Source organism: Crassostrea angulata, chromosome 7 (genome assembly GCF_025612915.1).
Source record: "Crassostrea angulata isolate pt1a10 chromosome 7, ASM2561291v2, whole genome shotgun sequence".
Taxonomy (NCBI): Eukaryota; Metazoa; Mollusca; class Bivalvia; order Ostreida; family Ostreidae; genus Magallana; species Magallana angulata.
The window spans coordinates 22051566-22073848 of NC_069117.1; the positions used below are offsets into that span (position 1 = coordinate 22051566).

Here is a 22283-nt window from a genome sequence, read left to right on the forward strand (position 1 = left end):
TCTCCTAGAAAGGTCGATTGTTATACTGCATATCACGATGAAATTTGTGGTTTTTGACACAATTCATCCCGTAATCTTTTGCATATCTACTATAAATCAACTGACATACATCAATCTTAAAACTTTATATGGTCTTAACACAGTTTTAAAAGGAACAGTGCTATTGGCATCGTTCTTTGAGAGTTTAAAGGAAAAAATGTGGAAATAGGCACCATCTTTAGCTCACATGAGCCTAGACCCAGGACCAAGAAGCATACATATTTATTATCATTTAATATACTTTATTATTTTCTGAGACATTTCCAATTTGTTTGTGCCCAAAGAGATTTATCCAATCGTATTTATGCAATAAGCTTACGTTATCAATTGAATTGTTTAAAACTATTTAAATCTGCAATTATTGGCGTTAGAAACAGGCACACCAATTTAAACAAATATAAACATTGAAGGGTAATTCTAAATTAAAGCACTCGATGCACCACGAGACCTTTAAAAGTACTGTAACAGTAATCAGCGATTAGTACGCATACACCTTTATCGTTATTCAGGTGTGGGTTACTAAATCTTTGATATATCCTATTGTTATGTACTTACACTTGAGTCTTTCTGTAATTAAGTTACAGAAGATATCCTTCTAACCATACGTATTTCCGACGTACTTGCACGTCCTTGCGTTAGTACATGAAAAACAATAGCAGGTGCGCTGTGATCTGCCATGCGGATTCCATGTAACTACTCCTCATGCAACTAATACTCAACACATACATGTATATGTTGTCTCATGTTGAATCAATGAGAAAGATTCTCACTGTCTCATTTTCTAGTCAACTTTTTAAATCGAACTTTTAAATAAAAAAAAAGTTTGAAATGAACAAAATTGAATTTTTGAACTCAACTTTTTAAATCGAACTTTTAAATGAAAAAATGTTGAATTGAACAAAATTGAATTTTTGAACTATTTATGAATAATGAAATAATTCTTCGATGTTAAGCGTTATATATTTACTTTGTAGAAATACTATGAAATTATAATAGGAAAATTATAATTGTGTGTTATCTCACTACCTAACTTATACTTTAAATCAACATTTTTGATGGCCTTTATCTGTTATTTAATCCAAATTGAACCTTACTTGAGTAATGAAAATTATGACCAAGGAAGAAAAAATATCTGCCATAAATTGCATACTTTCGAGTCCTGCTGGTGAAAGGAAATATCAACAACCAAGTTTAATAGTCAACATTACTGTTATTCAACAATTTTGCTGATGTACATGTACGTGCATATTGATAAAATTGTTTCCGTTTGTCAATGACGTCATGTTTCTCTACAACCTTTGGTTTGTCAATGACGTAAGGTTGGTCTAGATATTTATCCTGGTATCAACTCACCCAATAAATGAGACTTACTCCAAGCAGGAAGAAGTGAAACAGGGTGTTGCTTTGACGAATTTAATCTCATAATGCGGTTTTATCAAAATCGGTTGAAGAAAAAGTTGTGGATTTCGTTGTCCAGCTGATCCACGATATCAGTTTTGGTGAAGTGCACTATCTATGAACATTTTTGGTTTTTTTTTTTATATTTATAGGCTGTGGATTAACATATTCTTGAAACTGCCCACGGGTTTAATGAAACTACCCTATATTTCATGATTTGCCTTTTCTGGGTAACTTTTAATCGTTTAATTTTATCTGCTGCATTACTTACATGTACTTTGAAGTAAAAAATCTTTTAATCCAATATATCCTAAAGATAACTTAAAAGCATACTTTATTGTAAAAAACATATAACATTTATTATTGTGTATGATTGCATCCGATAGAATAATGGGAAAACATGAATTGAATTGAAAATGTGTCGTTGAATTGAAGTTAATTTGGTGCAAAATGATGTAGGGTTTCAGTTTGTCAATTTACTTCCATGCTATGAATATAACTTTTAAATTACTATACTTTATATCATGACCTAATAATAAATTACCGTATACATGTATATATCTTTCGAACTCTGGATATCTCAAACTTTTATTAAGATCCCTTGAATTTCGAGACATCAATTTTCAGCTGGACCTCTTTTACCGAGTCGATCCATAGTATTGAGCATAATCTATCCAGAAAAGCTTGTTTTCTGTAAACTCGATTCATGAGTTGTCCAATTAAAAGTGATACATCATCATTTCCACAGGACAAAAAGAGACACTTGAAAATCATTTTAGTGGAAGTTAAACAATTTCAAAAACAATACATAACCATTAAATTTTGAGAAGCCGATTCCGCAAAATATACTTTTGCATGTCACCGAAGATTGGTTCATCAAATTTATTGAAAAATTAATTTATATTCAGGAATATGTTCCGTCAATATATTTCCTTCTCAAATGTATGAACAAATCAACATAATGATATTTGCAATAGAGTTTCACGATGACGTCATTTACTGACTATTGTGTATGTTAAATAGTTTTTATTCAAACTACAGGCGATGGTTCCATAAGCATATATACAAGCCAATAAATCATATTAAACACTAGGGAAAAGGCGGGAAAGATTGCACGTGACATTTTATCAAGTAAACGTGCACGTTCTTTACCCCCAAGTTATGAGAAACACTCCAACTTTCCTTTTCGTTTCCTTTTGCCCTGTATGGAAAGAGAAAACATTACATTTTTAATTGCAATTCAATGTGTAAAATAGTGTCTCAAGTCTGGTTTTTGACATATGTAATGAATATAATTTGACATGAAGATTGGTTGGCATATTGACTGGAATAATTTCAAAATATCTGTGTGGTTGTTTACCCACCTCATCACAGTCTGCATCATTCAGTTCTGAAGTCGCAGAGGAATTACCTTTTCGTTAGTCGACCCTTGCTAAAACATTCACAGAAACACAAAGAACAGACACGTTGATATCCATATATCTACGGCCTTAACATAGGAGACACGTGTTAGCGATGCCTTGGCTCCCTGACTCTGGGTTGTAATGGTCAATACTGTCAACAGTCGGAGGGAAATTCGGGCTGGAGTGGAGTCTACGTTTAACCAAAACGAAACCCAGGGCAATATCACGACGAGGAAGCTTGGAATATTAAACTTGTATGATGGAATGACCCAAATTTCGATGGAGATCAAGTTCTAGTTTTAAATATGTATACAACACTGGCAAGAAATAGAAGAAGCATACAATTTTGGTTTCTGTTGCTACCATTGTCTACTATACTGCTATAGAACAAATATGTCACCAAAACAACAAAGCATGCATTTATTTTAAACACGGTGCCATTAAATATATTGTAAGGATTTTTGTTTGAACTTTTCAAAATTGAACATAAAATATCAATGCACATATTCCAAATTATGCCATTTTCTTTTATATCAAACGTACATTGGGCTCAGCTGAAGTTAATGATTTCTAGTACAAGAAATATACTTAAGATACGGCTTTACTTATAATTCTTCTTTACAAGAAAGATTTCCTCTGTTTATTACGAAGAGATAAATTCAGATAATAAAGTTTTATCAGTTTGAATCTTTACCTGGTGTATGTATCCGATAATGTATATTGTAAACAAAATGAAAAAAGTCTTATAAATCTAAGAAGTCTTGTATTATGCTTTATGAAAACTCAAATTCATGTTGTAGTAGGGTGTAATTTTCTCATCGTAGTCGGTAAATATTACCGTTAATATCTTTTCCCTGTCAAATTAGGAAGTTTCAATGTTGAAGGGCACATTTGTTACAGAGGCTTCAACAATACAAGCATAGAACCATTTTAACATGAGTTTGGACTTTGGGCAGTTGTGTCAAAACCACAATGTGGCATAGACCTGACAATTTCATTTCTGGCAACCAGACATAGTTCTTTGAAATCAACAAAACTAAAACTGCGCAATTTGTGTGTATTTCGCTTGAAACAAGCGCCATTTTAAACTTGTTTTTCCACAAGAAATCGTTAATAGTTAGAAAGTCCAAGGTCTTGTGTTATATATATATATATATATATATATATATATATATATATATATATATATATATATATATATATATATATATATATAAAGTTTAAGACATACATATGCAAAACATAATTGTAACATTGATCCTTATGCGTATGCTTTCTATAAGAATATTGTTTGAAAGTTTTACTGTTTCCGTACCTTGTGTTTTTGTCTTCATAAAAAAACTTTCAAAAAAAAAATCATGGTAATCATATTTGTTCCACTTTCACAAGATTTTTCGCTGTGGTCAACAAAATTCTTTTTTAGGGGAAGTCAATTTCTTGTGTGACCATCATTAGTATTCAGCATTTACATGGTGTATGATAGCTTTGATGATACAAGTAATATGTCTTGCTGTACTGTGAGTCTGAAAGACTCGGGCACCCAATTATACATTCTTTATTGAAAGTGAAAATGTTTTCAAAAAATTCGTGCAATAATATCTCAGACGCAAGTTTAACAAATAATCGATCAAAACCATTGTAAGTTTCAGGCAACAATAAACACTAATTTGTGCATTGCAGTTTGAACAAGAAAATTCATATTGATTAACCTTAAAGCATTTTTTCTTTGTGTGTTTGCAAAGAGAGAAGATGGTTTTGATTATAATGCTAATCTCGAACACAGAAAGAAAACAAAGAAATGTTAACTAATGAAACTGCGGGTACAGATTGCAGACAGATAAAAAAAACAACAACATGTACTTGGTAACGTTTAGACCTGACGGTAATCATTCGACTTTTCAAAGTCTTTCACAAAAGGTTTTGAGGATTTTTTTGCAATTAAGTTAGGCCATCAAATTAACACCTACTGAGCTATAATGATTTATGGATGTTCTTTAAATTTGTTTTTACATTTTACGATATGATTTTAAAATTTACTTAGGTGTTACATGTATGACATAAACGGTTTCAAAACAAGTAATGTCGGAGCCCTTTGAAATAATTGGATGACACTGGTGTTACACACTGTTACACACTGATTACATGAATGTAGCAGTTTCAAATTTTAGAAAAGACAATAGCAGCTTTTTATTTACATATAAAGTGGTTCATCGTAATTATACAATATAATAATCATATGTTTGACAGACTTGAAAACAATTCTTCCAACATAAAGCTACTTCCTAACCGCCGTTTGCAAAATAAGTTCAATACAAAAAGCCAAAACATATCTGACTTTTCAAACATTTTTTTTCAAACAGATATCATGTACACGTAGATTTGAGAATATGAACGTTAAATTCAACATCCTACAAAAAGTTTTTTATTTTGCACCCCAACATTGACGTTAAATAAAAAATTCTGAAGTAAAACCCAGGCCTGAGAGTTGATTTTGTGTAAGATTATATATAATTGTTTGACCAATGTCTGAACTTTACTGATTTGGTGAATGTTGTTACGACTTATCTGAAGAGGAAGCCTCTGGTAAAGTCTAATGATATTTTCCGATATTTTAGTCTATTGCCTAAGAAAAAATAAGATTAATAAAACACGAAAACCGAGGAATTTGCGACAATTTGCTGCGGGTGATATTTTGTCATCCGCACGTCATTTCCGATGCGTGTGATTTATAGAAAAGTTAGCTGAAATAAAAGCAACTTCCAAACATCCATAAGATAACACTCTAACCATTTCTTAAACAAATACAACAGACCAATTTGTAGTTAGTTTGTAACATTAGCCTAAACTTTAAGGGAATCGCCTACAAGTTTCGAATTTGGTTTCCTTTAATTCCTTTCTTATTGACAAATTATAGAAGTGATATGTTGATAGGACATATTATCAGCATAACCTAAAGTGACCATATACTTAAATAATGGTTGCCAATGGGCCTAGAAACGAAACTTGTGGGATTAGCAAAAACATCGAAACTGTGCAAAAAGTATGTTGGAATTATTTCTTTTAATCGTGCGTTACTGAAAACTGTTAGGTTGCTGTCAAAGAGCTGAGCAACAGCACAAAAAATTGCTCTAAATCCAAGGCATGCAGTCAATGGAACCAATGGATATATTCAAACAATCTTTGAAATCTATTTAACTGATTATCATTTACCTCTCATCAAATGTCATGCACATTCCGAAACATATTGTTTAATTCATTTTTTTTATTCAAAACCTTATAGAAACATTTGTACACAATAACATTTTGAAAGTGCATACACTTCATTTAAAACGTTGAAATATTCGTCATTTAGATTTCTCAACGAATATCATCATTTAAGGATGTCTTATTCTCAGAAAATTATCTATGAGATCTAACTTAAATTTAAGATATATCTAGGCATAAACCGTCATCTATAACAGAAAAAGTTAAAATATCTTAGCTTTAAAAGTTGAATATCTTCTTATATTTTTGTATACAGAATGAGGAAAGTATCATCAGCATATTGGGACATTTTTTCTAAACAGACGTTAATATCCTGTCTTTGTATGTAATATTTTCAAACAGAAATTAAAAGACATGATTCAATTGCCGAAACCATTCTGTATACCTAATTCACACTTTTATTCAATGAATTATACTGTTGTAAAATATAAATATAAAACAGTAACAAAGTTCCTAGACTTCAAAACACTACCAAACAATCCATGTATACATATTTTATTAATGTGTCATGTACGTAAAAAGATCACTCTAAAAATAGCGGTGACGCTATCACTCCCCGGTGACTTTGGGATTTTCTTATTCTTTAAAACACATTTCTTTTTTATTTTCTAATATCTATATCGAGAATGTTCCCCTAAAATTTATCTTAATTTTTGAACATCTCATGTCTATAAAACAAAAGGTATATATATATATATATATATATATATATATATATATATATATATATATATATATATATATATATATATATATATATATATATATATATATACACTACGGTCAGACTGAATTAAAAAAAAATCTTGTAGAGGCATTTCAATGTATAGAATGTTCTTCTAACATCACATTTAAAAAAAAATTATCATAAAAGTCTTCAAACTAAGACAACAATTTATAGTAAGTCTCTCTCCCTGATGTTCGAGCCCGTTTAGTTCTTCAGAACGTAAATTACTCACTCATAAACTGGAAAAGCTTGTCTTTGTGGGTTTGGTTTGTTAAGAATGATAAATATAAGTGATCAGAAATTCGATTCAATGCAGTAATTATCTGTTTTCAAGTTCAATGAAAACATTTTTGTATTTTCAGTTTTAAATAAAGATTCCACAAAAGCGATATCTGAAAATGAGTCAAACACAATATCAGTAGAAACCATTTGAATAATTTTGATAAAAGTTGTGTGCTGGCAGCTACTAAAATTTTCCATTCGATTAAAAGTATATAAATAATAAAATCAAAAGGGTACATAAAAACCGCCATGAAATCATCGCGCACGTTGTCTCAAATGGGAACTTAACTCATCTAAGATTACATAAGATGAATCATGCATAAAAAATTCAAAGTTCGTTATTTAAATCTATACGAATTAGTATAACTAAAACACTTACCATTTCTAAACATTTTTTTGGTATTCAATTTGGAAATTGAAGAAAACTTTTCGACAACCGATTACATTTTGATCGATACTAAAGGCTAATTTTAAAAACAAATGATCATGTACTAGTGTTTTAAACAATAGTTCAATTAAAAAGAAGGATGTTATTAATTTGGTTGCGCTTGACGAAAAGAACTGGTAAAAAATAAAAGAGCAGATTGCATACACATGATTTAAAATGCTCTTGAAAAAGCATTCTATGGCGTCATAGAATTCAAATTTAGTTTCTTATCCATTGCATAACAATACAGTCCTTTTTCAACTTATAATCGCCATATTTAAAGATATTCTAATCTCACTGAGTAATGTAAAGAAACATAATAAGAAGCGGACCAAATTCGTTTTTAAATAACCCCAAAAACAAACATCATGTATATCTATCAGAATATGGATCAACATGTCAGATGTATGTAAATCACCTTTTATTGCATAGAATTTTCACATTTCTATGCATGCCGTTATTCTAATATGTTGTTCATTCATTAATGCTTTATTTTCTCTATAGAGAGTTAATGATATGATACACATACAAGAATTGCAGAAAAGTAGCAAGCGTCAAAAATAAATATATAAATTGCTTCAGAATAAAAAAAAAATACAAAACGGTATGAAGAGAAAATAAACACATATAATTATACACGTATCTATAAACTGGTTGAATTCAAATAGAATGTAGGAGTGGAATGTAATGGTCTTATAGCAATAATCCGTCTCCCTGAGTAACAGAGGAGAGTTCGGTTGAAGTGTGAAAGTTGTTCATGCAAACAAATGCATACGCCGAGTTGCTCAAGTAAATAAACATTTTAAAATAATTCTTGAAAAGCCCACTGCGCATATCTATGGGTCAAATGAATGCGTCAGAAAACTCTGACAAAAACGCCAACAAAAACTAGCTTGCATATAGCTGTTCACTGTGAAACAATGCATATATTATGAGCTAAGCGATGAATTAACATGAAGTAAATTGGTTGGGTTTTTCCTGGTTGTTTCTATATTGAGCTAGATGAAATTTTGGAGAAAATCAGGATCATAAGACATGCACTCTCCCATCCATTTTGTCAGAAGATCCACTGCTCGCTAACAATTTTCCCCAGAACTCTAGTTTGGAAAGCCTCCTTCGCCCAGCGAATTCTGCAGGTAACACATCAAATTGTAAGGTTGAAAGATAAACTAGTACATGTATATGATATCAGAAATAAATCTTTTTTGCTTTTTTTGATAATTCAAGTGAAAATGACGTCAACTGAGTGCGAAAATTCTTCTTTGGCCGATGATTACAGTCCAGTCTCTACAACCTACGAAGGAAGATCTAAATAATTTAGGAAGATAGAGAGAATTTTGGAAACAAAATGCTGAAGTGTGTTAAGTTGACTGATCATTGTGGCTCCAAAGTTCACATCCGTAGATTTGTAACGGGAAGACAATGCATTTATAAATATGAGGTATTGTCACAGGCCAGTGTTGAGATTTTGATCCAATATCAGATAGTGTAAAGTAGGATTTTTTTTACCCTGCTGCATGCATCCAAGGCATCACCGTGGATCGTCATCCTAGGCTAGCGAAGATGGCTTCCGAGATCCTTATGGACAGTTTGCATTTCGAATGAATATTCTGTCAAATGTGGTACTGGAGTTTGACTGAGATACGTATGGATTTATGTCAAGATATCTGCCATTAGCTGGATATGTAAACAACCATGATTTCGATGATATGAATTTTAAACGCCACGAGCGAGAATAAAGTAAGAACCATTGATATATACATTTTCCAGTGTCTTTGTCTGTGATGACACTCCAACTCGATTTTGTACTGTACAGTCAAATGAATCTTTGAATATTATAAGGTGATAATTTTCAGTAGGGGCTAGATCAAATCTATCATATATCCCTTCGGGCTTTACAGGAATTGACCACGCCCTGACCAAAATTACCACTCACAATTACTCAAAGAATGATTCCTTCGTCGTTAAATAAAGACTGGAGATATATGGATGATAGTTTCCGAACGATAAGTCGTCTGCCAGTGAGGGGCAGTTTCTCATTTATATTGAAACCACTGATGTTTGGACTGTAAAACTGCAAAAAAAATCTGGTTTATATTGATGAGGTCATAGATATATGCTAGGTATTAACACGTGGATATAACCTTGTCTAATACCTTGCTACAAAGAGAATCAACTTGATTGTTTTGAACCACCACGACGTAGCTATTCGTTTTGAATCAGAGATCATGTTTTGCTGCAACGCCAAGTTTTAGAGGTTAAATAGAATTCAACTGCTCCATGTTATCATGTATATGAATTATATAAGCATTTTCATTCTGATATTTATCACCAGAAATTAAAAAAAAAGACGGAATCTCATTTCAATAAAAGTTGAATGAATCCCATGTCATTTATTTTCATTTTTGGTTTATTTTGTTTGTCCAATAAGAAATACGTAAGAATCTTATAAAGACGGACTAAATTCGTCTTTTAATAACTCCATGTACAATGTATGCTATGCAGAGCATGTAAGAATCATTAGTCACCCTTTATTGCATAGACTTTTCACATTCTGTAAACATATCGTTATATATTAATGTATAATATAATCATAAATATAAGAACACAACTCACGTTATACTATACAAATAAACTGAGGTTTTGCATCTTTGACACAGTGGTGATTTATTTACACTTAATGTTGTGTACAAAAATTCTCAAGATATACATGTTTCATGTTTCAATAAGCATACCTATATGGTCACATCAATTTTAACAAACAAGCTTACTTTCATCTCAGACTTACTATATATATGTGTGTCTGTTCTTTGATACTATTACAATGTATATTCACAATCTATCGTATCAACCCTCTGAAAATGGATATGGGACAAAATATTTAAAGAAATTCCCATAAATTCATAATTATATATCAAATACTAGTATGAAGAAATCAGATTTCATTATAATATTAATTACTACTGGTCCATACTGATAGATATGGTTACAAAAGGTGTCTACTTAAGCTGCAGGCGATGGTTCCCAGAACACATATACAAGCCAATAAATGATATTAAATACAAGAAAAACGGCGGGAAAAATTGCACGTGAAATTTTATCAAGCATTCGTGCACGCTCTTTATCCTCAAGTTTTGTAAAACACCATGACTGCTGATTCTGTGTCTTTTCTTCCTATTTAAAAAAGAAAATATAACATTCAAATTGTACTTATATTTATTGTTTAAATATGTTTCCTCTTTGACTTATATTACTGCTATAGTTTAATATATAAAATACTAGTTAACTATTTTAGAAACAGTATACTTGTATGTTAGTAATAATCTGTCTGATAAAACGAAAAGTTGATAGCTCACCTCATCTTCTTTTGCTTCATTTAACTTTGAAGTCACCGAATTTACTTTTCGCTGATCAACCCTTGCTAAAACATTCACATAAGCAAACTCTATCAATGCTGCAAACACAAAGAACAGACACGTTGACATCCATATATCAATGGCCTTTATATAGGAGACACGTGGTAGCGATGCCTTGGCTCCCTGACTTTGAGTTGTCATGGTCAATACTGTCAACAGTCCGAGGGAAATTCGGGCTGGAGTGGAGTCTACGTTTAACCAAAACGACACCCAGGACAATATCACGATGAGGAAGCTCGGAATGTACACTTGAATGATGTAATAACCCAGATTTCGATGAAGAAAAAGTTCTAATTTCAAACATGTGTATGTCACTGAAAGAAAAGAGACAGCATAAAGTTTCATCAAGTTCAAGAAGTAAGTGTTTTGTGGATTTTTTTTAGATGATTGACGGTTTGTAATTGTAATTTTTTCATCTAAGAATAAAATAAGATTATTCAAACATGTTTACTATACAAGATAAACATTTCTCGCATTATCACCGGTGTGAGATCGGTTTGTCCGGTGTGAGACAGCAGTGTGAGATTTTCTGTCTTACACTGTGTATTACTACGCCGTTTTAAAACGTAAACAAACGTTGTCTGCTGTTGGGAAATGAAAAACAGTGCATTGAGATTATCCATTAAGTAATTGTGTTGCATAATTAATTACAATTTTTCATATTTTAATTGAAAAAACTGTCGTATGCTTTCATTTAACTTGCACTATTTGAAGCACGCGGAGGGATAAACCGAAAGTAATCTTTTGAACGTCACAACAGAAAGTTGTCAAACATCATTTTTTAAGCTAATATAATGCGAGAAAAATAATCAATCATTATAAACTCGTGTGGGATAGTGAAATTCCACCTCGGGGCCAAGATTCACGGTCTAGGACTCGGCAAAGCCTCGTCTTAGACAGTGAATCTTGTCCCCTCGGTGGAATTTCACTATCCCACACTCGTAATAATGAATGATTCTATTAGTATTTTTAACTTAACAAACGGACAAAGCAGGAAGTCTAGCTCTTTTCTCTAATTCATACTATGTAATGGAACTAAACCCATAATAAAAGTGGTACAGATGAAGATTTTGGTAATGGAATAATCTGATTTGTGTTTGATTCCCGAAGGCCATGTCCTTTAGTTTACTAACAGTCCGAATTAGGTAAGGACACAAATTGTCCGAGAATGTAGCAATGTAAATCAAAGTACTGAAGTACTGATGAGAATTTATTATTTATCATTTATTCTAAATTCAACGATACGTAATTTCTCATGGCAAGTAATTTCTTAGCAGTATTTGAATAATAACGCAAATATTTATTCCAATACGAATTATCGAGCTTTTCAACAAGAAATCCGAGCTATAGACGGAAAACCCTATTTGAAAGATGATGTGTAATATTGAAAGATAGAATTAATGCCATCGAATTCTACGGTACATTTGTATCAGTAATCGAAATATTTCGGGCTAATCGTATCCAATCAACATTGAACTCTGGAGTAGGAATACATACGACCACAAAATTATCGAAATTGTCGTACTACTTAAAACTTCAAGTTGACTATTTAAGGTCATTACAAATAAGTTTCATTAAAAAACATTGCTTCTGAATACATTACATCGTATACTATTTTCAAGTATTTTGTTTTGTCAGCGGTGATGTTTGTGCGTAGGTTTAAACACTTTTTCACTTCCGGTTAACTAATAAAAGTAACTGCATAGGAGAGTTGATTAAAACTCCGAATAATCATGGTAATCGCATTTTATCCTGATTGGGATATCGGTCTACACAATAAGTCGTGACAGTTTTAATTCCGTGTCATAGTCAGTTTGAAAATTTCAAATCAATTACTAGAACTTTAAATAATCAATAGCTATTGAATATTAGATTTCACTTTTACGCTTGCCAAAACAAACAAACAAACAAACAAAAACAAAACAAAATGCTCCCTTTTCTTACGATGACGTCGTTTTGGTATATAATGTATTGTTGTATAATTGTATTACATACCACCGGCGTATGTCACATCGCAAATGTAATCCGTAATATTCTGTAGTTCAAACTGTGGTAATTGTAGATTGTCCGCTTTTTCAACAGGATTTGGATGCCATCGCATAACTAAGGTTTCTGTGCTGTAACCATCTGCATGGTAAAGTAATGATTACTATTAATCCAGAGGTGTTCTTCCATTATAAAACAACATATAGACAATATATAGCCAAAAGTAAATTTTCATGCAATAACTGTTTTTGGTTTTTGGGGGTTTTTTTTGGTCGGGGGGGGGGGGGGGGGGGGGTTATTAAATATGAAAAAAATAAGCCTCTTTGAAATTAATAATGTTTCTTTGAAAATGCGATAATCGACTTATTATAGTAAGTTTTTAAAAATAATCAAAAGGTCCACAAGTGTTTATAAATTGGTATTATATATTAATTCAGGCACTGAAAATGTCTCCTAAACAATGAAAAAAATCGCAATGTTTTGTTTCAGATTCTACATTTATTTAATTCTTGATTAATAAAATTACTCTATTTGAGATTTAAGAAAATCTTTCTTTTCAAAACACAGCCATATGTTGTACGAGAAAATAATATTTTTCTTACAGCTTTCAAGAACTATATAACACTTCTGATCGTCTAAAGGATACTTCTGAAGGTCCATTGTACACGAAAACACAGCAGTAACCCTGTTAGGATAAAAAATAAAAGTAACAGGTTGTTACATTATGCCTCTTCGAGTTGGTAAACGCGTCATGAATCTGGGTAATAATCAAATGCATCATTTAGAGTATAATCAATTTCCTTGGTTCCGAAATATCAATTATTCCAAACGATCTAAAATCTAGACGTACATTGTAAACGGAAATGATTAAGATCGGATAAAAGATAAAACTACAAAAAATGAAAAACCGTGACTGTTATATAATGACTACAATTACCTCATACTGTAAACAACGAGCCCATCTGGATAAATGTGCATGAGTTTGTTTGGAACTGTGACGTGATGGACGTCTGCTTTCTTTTCGTTTACAAAGTAAAGATCAGGCACCCACACGTTTGACATTCGCTTAGTGTCCAGTTCCAAGCGAGACATATTGAGAGTTGGAGTATAGTTCAAACGGTTGTCCACCCATCTTTGTCTCACAAAAAACGACATTGAAAAATCCTTAAAATATAAAAACAAACGAGGAGAATATTATTCATTGAAGTTTTTGAGATTGCGTAGTAAAAATATTGCTTGGTAATATTAAAACTATTTGTAAAAAAAAGATATCAACTTTGACATATTATTCGTCATGTTTTTAGAATGCAAAAACAATGGCAAGGAAGTAAAATGATTTTTTTAAAATCTTGTCAGCTGTGTTAGTTTTCCTACATGTGGTACAGTACATACCATTGTAGCTTCGTTAATTGAGTCAATTCCAATGATATAAATCTGTACCGAAGATTTGACAGGGGTATCTGGAATACAACAATAATTGCTGCATGATTAAAATGCCGAGTGCCCCGCACTGAACAGATATTTCTTATACGTCACAATCATTTGGTTATTAATTAATATGTTTGAACGTCGAGAAAGTGAAAGTACAGTATAGGGATTTGTTATATATAGAACTACATTGTAATTAATTAAACTTTATTTGTATTTAAGAATTATGAAAAGGGTAAAATCAACTCTTTTTTGGATAAAAAGGAATTTATTTAGCCCTTTTATTTTTTTTTTAATTGATGAATCTTACAAAAATAATTGTTTTGTTAAGTACAAAGTTTTTTTTTTGAAAATATCTTAGGTGAGTGAATTTCCAAAATATCAATTGTAATCATGACTCACTAGTATAATTGCGTATGTGCAACATGCTTTGTACAAAAAAGTTACCGTTGTCATAGTTCGGCGGGATTTTCCCATCATAACCGTTAAAGATCTCGGTTAATATTTTTTCCCTGTCAAAAGAGAAAACATGTCATGTAATGTTTTAGTAAGTTTTAATATTGAAAAAAAAGCTAATTATACAGTAGTAGGTGTTTTGAAAATACACAAGTTTTTCTAATGATGGACATTTAAAAAAAAACCCGTACACAATCTATCAATAATATATAATTAAAGAAGCAGGAGAGATAGAAATACATCGTACATGTATACTAGAAACATTGATAACAATGCGTTCTATAGCATATGTGTACATTTTGATGTCTCACTCTCTGTATTATAAGTGTTTTAGTCTTTACAAAAGAATGTATACATGTACATAAAACCTTAAAAAACAAAGATATTCAGGACTTTGATATAAGATCTCAGATTCAGAGGATCATGATTCTCTTGCTAACCTTTATTGTTTCTTGTTATATGTACAAACCTTTGATTTTAGAAAATATCTAATTAAAACAGCTACAACGTAATCTTTTTGAAATTGCATACACGATTTATAAGCTAACAAAACAAAAGAAAAATCGAACAATCAATATATGTTTCAGGTGACACTTAACACACTTGCTTTGAAAGGTGCGTTGAAATTTCTACAAGAAATTGTATTGATTAAATTTATGTAAGAAGCTGTTATACATACGGTTGGTTTGTTTTTAATTTCCTAAAAAAATATGCGTTACATGGCCTAAAATCCATATAGGATTTTAAATTAGAATTAAAACAAAGAAACGAGCCGTTTAAAAATGCAAGTGGTACTTGCAGATAAGAGACAACATTTCATTTTATCGAATAATTGTAAGACTCTTCATTCGCTAACACAAAGGGTTTTGAAAGATTTTCAATTAAAGCGAACAACTCTGAAAAGAACATCGATTAAGAAATATATCGTTCGGGTTAATGACTGGAAATCATTAGCCAAAAAAATTGATAAATAATCTGACCCAACACATTAGGAAAAATTTTAACAATAAAACCTGTACATGGTTAAAATATTTAAGTTATCATTATTATTTAATCACACTTATACCGAGTCGAAGTACAGAATTACAGATAAAGCGGATATGATAAAAAATAAAGCATGCATGCATTTAGTGACATATACACGTGTTTACATACATGTATATTTTCTACAGACTAGAACAAATAAAGTTTGAAATCAATATATCAAACTACTTACTTTCCGCTGTTTGTAAAAAAATACAAAATAAAAAACCTAATTATATTCTACTTCACAAACAAGGAGAGCAATTTTAGTAAAGAGAGCAAGAAAGCTATAATTTATTTAATAAACGTTTTCTACAAAAATATACAAAACACTACTCCCCAAACATGACATTCAATCAACAAAACTCATTAACATAGTAAATTACTTTAATACAAAAATAAAGCAAACAAACTGAAAAACTATGTAAACTACAAAAAGTTAAATTGCAATCAATCACAGCAGTATATATGTTTGCATCTTGTTACTCCTTTCAAATTGCTTTAATAACTTAAATATCTTAACAAGAGAGGTGGGGCATATATACATCTAAATACCTTGCGTTTTCAGCATAACCCATAGTGACCATGCAAAGAAAATAGATGCCAACGGACCTGGAAACAGAACTGAACACATAAGTAAAAAGGCAACCGTAGGTAAGTAATTAAAACGAGCATATAGTATAAAGTATATACATGTAATAATATACAAAATAGGAAGAAAAGTGCGTTTTACCGCGCGTTACTAAAAACTGTAATGTCGCCATAAGTAGGTCGTACAACAGCACCGAGAAAGGCTCCCAATCCGAGGCAGGCAATCAATCGTACCATTTCGAATTCTATGAATGGAAAATTGAAAGATGTGAAATTATGGCCTATGGTAAAAATCGGATAATTATTGTACAATCAACAAAACTTCGTCTTACCAGGAACTATGACTGTGTTAAATCATCTCTCACTCTTTTTGGATTAAGTATTACACAACAGCTTTTTGATTGCTTTCAAATTAAATATTTTTCATTGTAATATTTTTAGTTTAAAATGAACAATTTTTACTATTAATAGCTCATATATAACTCTGGGGGAAAAAAGAAAATATGGTACGAACGGAATGTCAACTACTGCAATTTTGGTCCTACATGAAGGCCTTAGTGAGTTATTAAAAATGACAACCAACCGAACTTTACAATTATATTGATAATTAGAAACGGGTGAACATATTGAAACCAGCCGAAAATCCCCATCAAGCCCTTATTGAAAGAGTTTCAAAATTAACCTGATAATATGAAGGAATGCTGAAAAATTCAAATTGGAGTGTTGTGTGATGTTTTATTTGGTATTGGCGCAGTTTTATCTCCACTTTGACACATAACTTCAAATGATCAAAACGATGCTATGGCCACGGCATTTTTTTTAAAAAGACAAAATGACGGGTTTCAGTTTGCGCTATTGCAGTATATTGTCATTTTAGAGATATAACTTCAAAAAATTAAAACTATACCGAGGCATTTTTAACACAGAGACAAAAACAAAGACTATAATGTTTCTACTGACATAAGATAGCACTAAAAGTAGCATTTCCTCTGAACATTGTCATTATGAAACAAAATAAACGCTGATGTCAAAGGATTTCTTTTCTCATAAGTACATTGTTTATGAAATAAAACAAACTGCGTGATTCCTTGAAATCATCTGAACAGAAATGCTATAAAAAGCTAACTTTCCCCTCTTTTGATCGAGTGTGAACAACCTTTAGTACAAAAATAAATTGTCATTAAAAAAAAAATTAAATAGATGCTCTCAGTCATACAGTGTCTCTTTCATTTAATTTTTTTTTGTTCCAACTAAATTAATACGCTTAAATTTCACTTATTAACTTTTGAGCATAGCATCTTATAATTTTTTTTAAACTTTATTGTCAACAAAATTTTGGCCATTCTTTTGGCCTTTAAAGAACCAAATATTTTTTTCCTACAAAGTTTAACATTCTCTCAGAAATTACAAGAATCGGTTTTTCTTTAGATTTAGAAATATTTGATTTAATTGATTCAAATGATTTCTGTTAAAATACACAAAAACCAATGCGCCTGTGTAATGAAGTTGTGAATAGAAAGAATTTAGTTTTGTCATTCACTATACATACGTCAGTGGGGTAAACAGTTTTATACTCTATGACATATGTTTCTATTAACACATTCAAAGGCTTTTAACGCTGTGAAATACCAATTTAATTGCTATTTACAAAAAAAAACCCAACAGATCTCAACATCAGGATAAATATAAAATGTTGTTCTGTCAAGTCTTTGAATTTCTTAGGAAGCATATCATTGAGTTACAGTGCATTAATTTGACCATTTTGCAACTAAAATGCAATAAAATGCATTTTCAGCCTGATTGACATTAATTTCCAGTATTTTCAATGACAAAAAATAAATACATTAAATAAAATTATGATCAAGATGATCAGAATGAAGATTAAGAAAAAATTATGTATATAGCTGCATAACTTTTGTGTGTGACATTTCTGCTCCTAAAATCGGCATTTTTGTTAGTAAAAACAATTTGATTTGGAAAAAAAGAGCTTTCTGAATATCAAGAGTTGTATAAAAATAAAGCAATTTGTCTAGATATGTCTCATATTGTATTGCCATTATAAAACATGGACGTTTTTGTCGTCGAAGTCTTCCTCTAATGCTTAAATGTATATTCTTGCAAATTTGGCTGGTGAAATTTTAGACTTTTTCTAAATGTTTGCATGGTTGCTGCAAGTATATATATATACATTTTTTAGATTTTGATTTCTACATGTGAAGAGGGCCTACAGTAGATGTTCCAAACCTATAACATGTTAAGGTTTTGGTGATTAATAAATACTTAAAGGAAGAGAATAATGAAATTCAACAGAATTGCCCTCCCAATAAACTTCCGCACAAGAATTCCTCGAAAAAACGTATCTGGCAATTAATATTAGATGGCCTTTCATTATGAATGTTGTGTTATTATGAGATAATGATCTTTATGTGCTACATGTAAATAAAATAAATTAATGCCATCTTACTTATATCAAAAATAATGACCATCAGGCATGTTCACGAAAGTTTCGTAAGATATGACCTAAGTGTGTTCCTAAGATATGACTTAAGAAAAAAATTAGGAACATCCTAAGATCTATGGTGGCATATCTCTGCCCCTTGTGTGCAAGTTATTTTTCTACTAATTATGTCAACATGCAAGATAAATATGTTGACATGCAAGATAGTTATGTCAACATGCAACATAACTATGTTGACATGCAAGAAAACTGCAATCAAATAAGAGTTATAAAAAATCTCAAATATCACACACGTGACATCCAAGATGCTAGATACGCTACCTATAGATGTCAACATGCAACTTATTTATGTTAACATGCAACTTCTTTATGTTAACATGCAACTTTTTTATATCAACATGCAACTTATTTATGTCAACATGCAACTTAGTTATGTTAACATGCAAGATAAATATGTTGACATGCAACATATTTATGTCGACATGCAACTAAGTTATGTTGACATACAAATTATAAGTTGCATGTCAACATATTTATCTTGCATGTAAACATAACTAAATTGCATGTCAACATATTTATCTCGCATGTAAACATAAGTAAGTTGCATGTTGACATAAATAAGTTGCATGTTGACATAAATAAGTTGCATATCAGCATATTTATCTTGCATGTTAATAAAAATAAGTTGCATGTCAACATAAAAAGGTAGCAACTAGCATCTTGGATGTCACAGGTGGGCGATATTTAAATGTTTTTGAGATTTTGTAAAATTCTTTTCTAATTGCAATTTTCTTGCATGTCAACATAGTTATGTTGCATGTCGACATAATTATCTTGCATGTCAACATATTTATCTTGCATGTCGACATATTTGATAGAAAAATAACTTGCACACAAGGGGCAGAGATATGCCACCATAAAGATCAACTTAGGACACGTCTTAAGACGTAGCTCGACGGTTACTTAGGAACGTCTTAAGTTAGGATATCCTAACCTTCTATTACCATTCTTATTTTTCACATTTATTCATACAGGTCGAATTTGAGAGACTTTTGCAGGGATAAATCGTCAAACATGTTGCCAGAGAAAATTGAACGAGTCAGTAGTTAACACAATAGGCCTAAAACTAGTAATTTTAACGTATACATTTTTAAAAATTTACATTTACTTAAATATATATCAGTGAACAATAACAACTTCATTAAAAATACAACCCCCCCCCCAAAAAAAAAAAACACAACAAAAAACAAACAAACAAACAAGATAAGACAAAACAAAAATAAAAAAAATTAAACAGCACCCCCAGAAATCCAAATTACTGCTTTTTTTTCGTGAAAATATTATCAGAACAGAGTTGGCTTACAAGCAAGTAATTATTTAAACAACACTTGTCCATTCTTTGAGTTTAAATTAACATTTCATAATCTTGTCATTCAAGTATTTGTTATACATAAAGATGAGCTTTTCATAGAATTTAACGTAACATGTAGAAACATAATCAATTTCCCTTTAATCTGCTATATATAGAATACACGATAGTAAATAAGAAATAAGTTGTAATATATCTAGAAAATTCATAAATACAGTTTATTCAACATTACGATTTTTTCAAAGATTATTTTCAGAATGAAGTTAGCAAAATTCGAATGATCATGCATGGCTTATATAAACCGATGTTTTACTTTTCAGACAAAGAAATTCGAATAATCTTATCCAAAAGTAATCAAAACTATGAATGTAACTTACTTAGTGTACATTAAAAAAAAAATAAGCCAATAATTTTCATTCGTCAAACAGAGACAGTATTTTCGCAAAAAAAAAATGCTTAATTTGTTACACACCAGGCAAGCATGTATCAACCGGGACACGGGGGTTGGGTGGGGGTCGGGACCCCTCTCCAATTAATATTGATAAAATGAACGTACATGATAGAATAAATGACTAACCCCCCCCCCCCCCCCCTTCCAGGATTAGGAATTAGACGTTTGTCGGAAAAGCTGGAACTGTAGAAAATATTGCTTAATTCTACCTGTCTTTAGAAAAAAGCGCCACAACAGCCCCAGTATCACCCAAAACGTTATTTTTATAGCCTTAGGATGGTCTTAGGACAAGGTAAGTGATGTCCTAAAGTTATGACAAAGTTATGGCTTTTCTTAACTTTAGGAAAGCTTCGAGAAACAGACTTAAGACTAAGAAGTTTCCTAAGATGTACTTAGGACGAACCATAGTACCTTCGTGAACATGCCTGCATGTGCACAATGAACTAAAAAACGGGACGAGCGAGTTTACCCAATTCCCTGTTATCCTTTAATTTCTGTCGAATTCAATTAAGTTGAAATAACACACCTAGAAAAAGTCACTCAAATTAACTGTTAATTATTTGATTATAAAAGAGATATAATGAATAAATAAACTGTGTATATGTCAAATAAGCGAAAAATTTGCAGTTTGGGGAACAACAGTAACAACAAAAGCCCGTGCGGGATTCGAACTCGGGATGAACGGATCACAACATCGACACTCTATATACTAGGCTATTGAGCAAACTACATATTAAAGTCGATAGAATCCTTTTTATAAAACGGAAGGTCGTTCCGATCAGAGGTCAGTCATTTTGTGATGATGTGTTATTTCACCTTAATGAAGAATCATATTTGAGACATTGGTTTATACGATTTTTTGAGAGGAAAAAGAACTACATTCAGAAAAGTTACACGAAATACTGAAATTGAGTCAAACACTTGCATTCTGAGTCTTAAAAGATGTGTATATGAAGAGCAGAATGAAAGAATGTTCTGTGATCAACACATGTACTTCTAAAACTAGTATGACATTTTTAACAAGAAAACCTTGAGAACTTTAAACTGTTCTACAACTGAAACTATTTAACTCAAATATTGAGAGGGAGTCGTTTATGATGCCTATCAATGTATTAATAATATATGTCCTTTGGACTTGTTTATATATATATACCGGTATCAATTTTTTAAAATAGTTTTGACGTATAAAAAAAAAATTCGGTTATGGTCCGTCTAAAGGCGTCATTTAATATTTAAATAGTCTATATAATGTATTTTACGCTTCAAGTCAATCCATTTTTTTTTAATAATTAAATGGGTGGAAATATTCATTACGTAATATAAATTGCTTGCTTAAGTATATATTTGCTATTGCTCCAAGAGGGTATTTGGTGTGTCATTTGATATATACATCTGTCTGACGTACCTAAAATATAAAAGATCTATGGCAATGGCATTTGTTTGTATTTCAAATAAAAGCTTAGCATATTTACTGAATGTTTTACTTTCATTATATGTTTCTCTCTAAATATTCGTAGATTAAAATCCGTGTCATTTTTTCCCTTCAGGTAAAGAAAATACGGATT

General features: G+C 31.2%; 1 protein-coding gene across 6 annotated transcripts in view; it reads right to left on the reverse strand.

Moving 5' to 3' along the window:
- Positions 1-10056: 10056 nt before the first annotated feature.
- LOC128192163 (glycine receptor subunit alpha-2-like) overlaps positions 10057-22283 on the reverse strand; it is a 28248-nt gene continuing 16021 nt past the window's right edge. For 3 of the 6 annotated variants that reach the window (XM_052864645.1, XM_052864646.1, XM_052864644.1), the window contains 9 exons: positions 16583-16685; positions 16405-16461; positions 14773-14882; positions 14335-14402; positions 13880-14106; positions 13545-13627; positions 12952-13083; positions 10897-11270; positions 10057-10714 (listed from right to left, as the gene is read on the reverse strand). In XM_052864645.1, the coding sequence (XP_052720605.1) occupies positions 10544-10714; positions 10897-11270; positions 12952-13083; positions 13545-13627; positions 13880-14106; positions 14335-14402; positions 14773-14882; positions 16405-16461; positions 16583-16677 (1317 nt within the window). In that variant the 5' untranslated portion in view covers positions 16678-16685 and the 3' untranslated portion in view covers positions 10057-10543. The remainder of the gene's footprint in view (positions 10715-10896; positions 11271-12951; positions 13084-13544; positions 13628-13879; positions 14107-14334; positions 14403-14772; positions 14883-16404; positions 16462-16582; positions 16686-22283) is intronic. The other 3 variants (XM_052864647.1, XM_052864648.1, XM_052864649.1) reach the window with 3 other exon arrangements.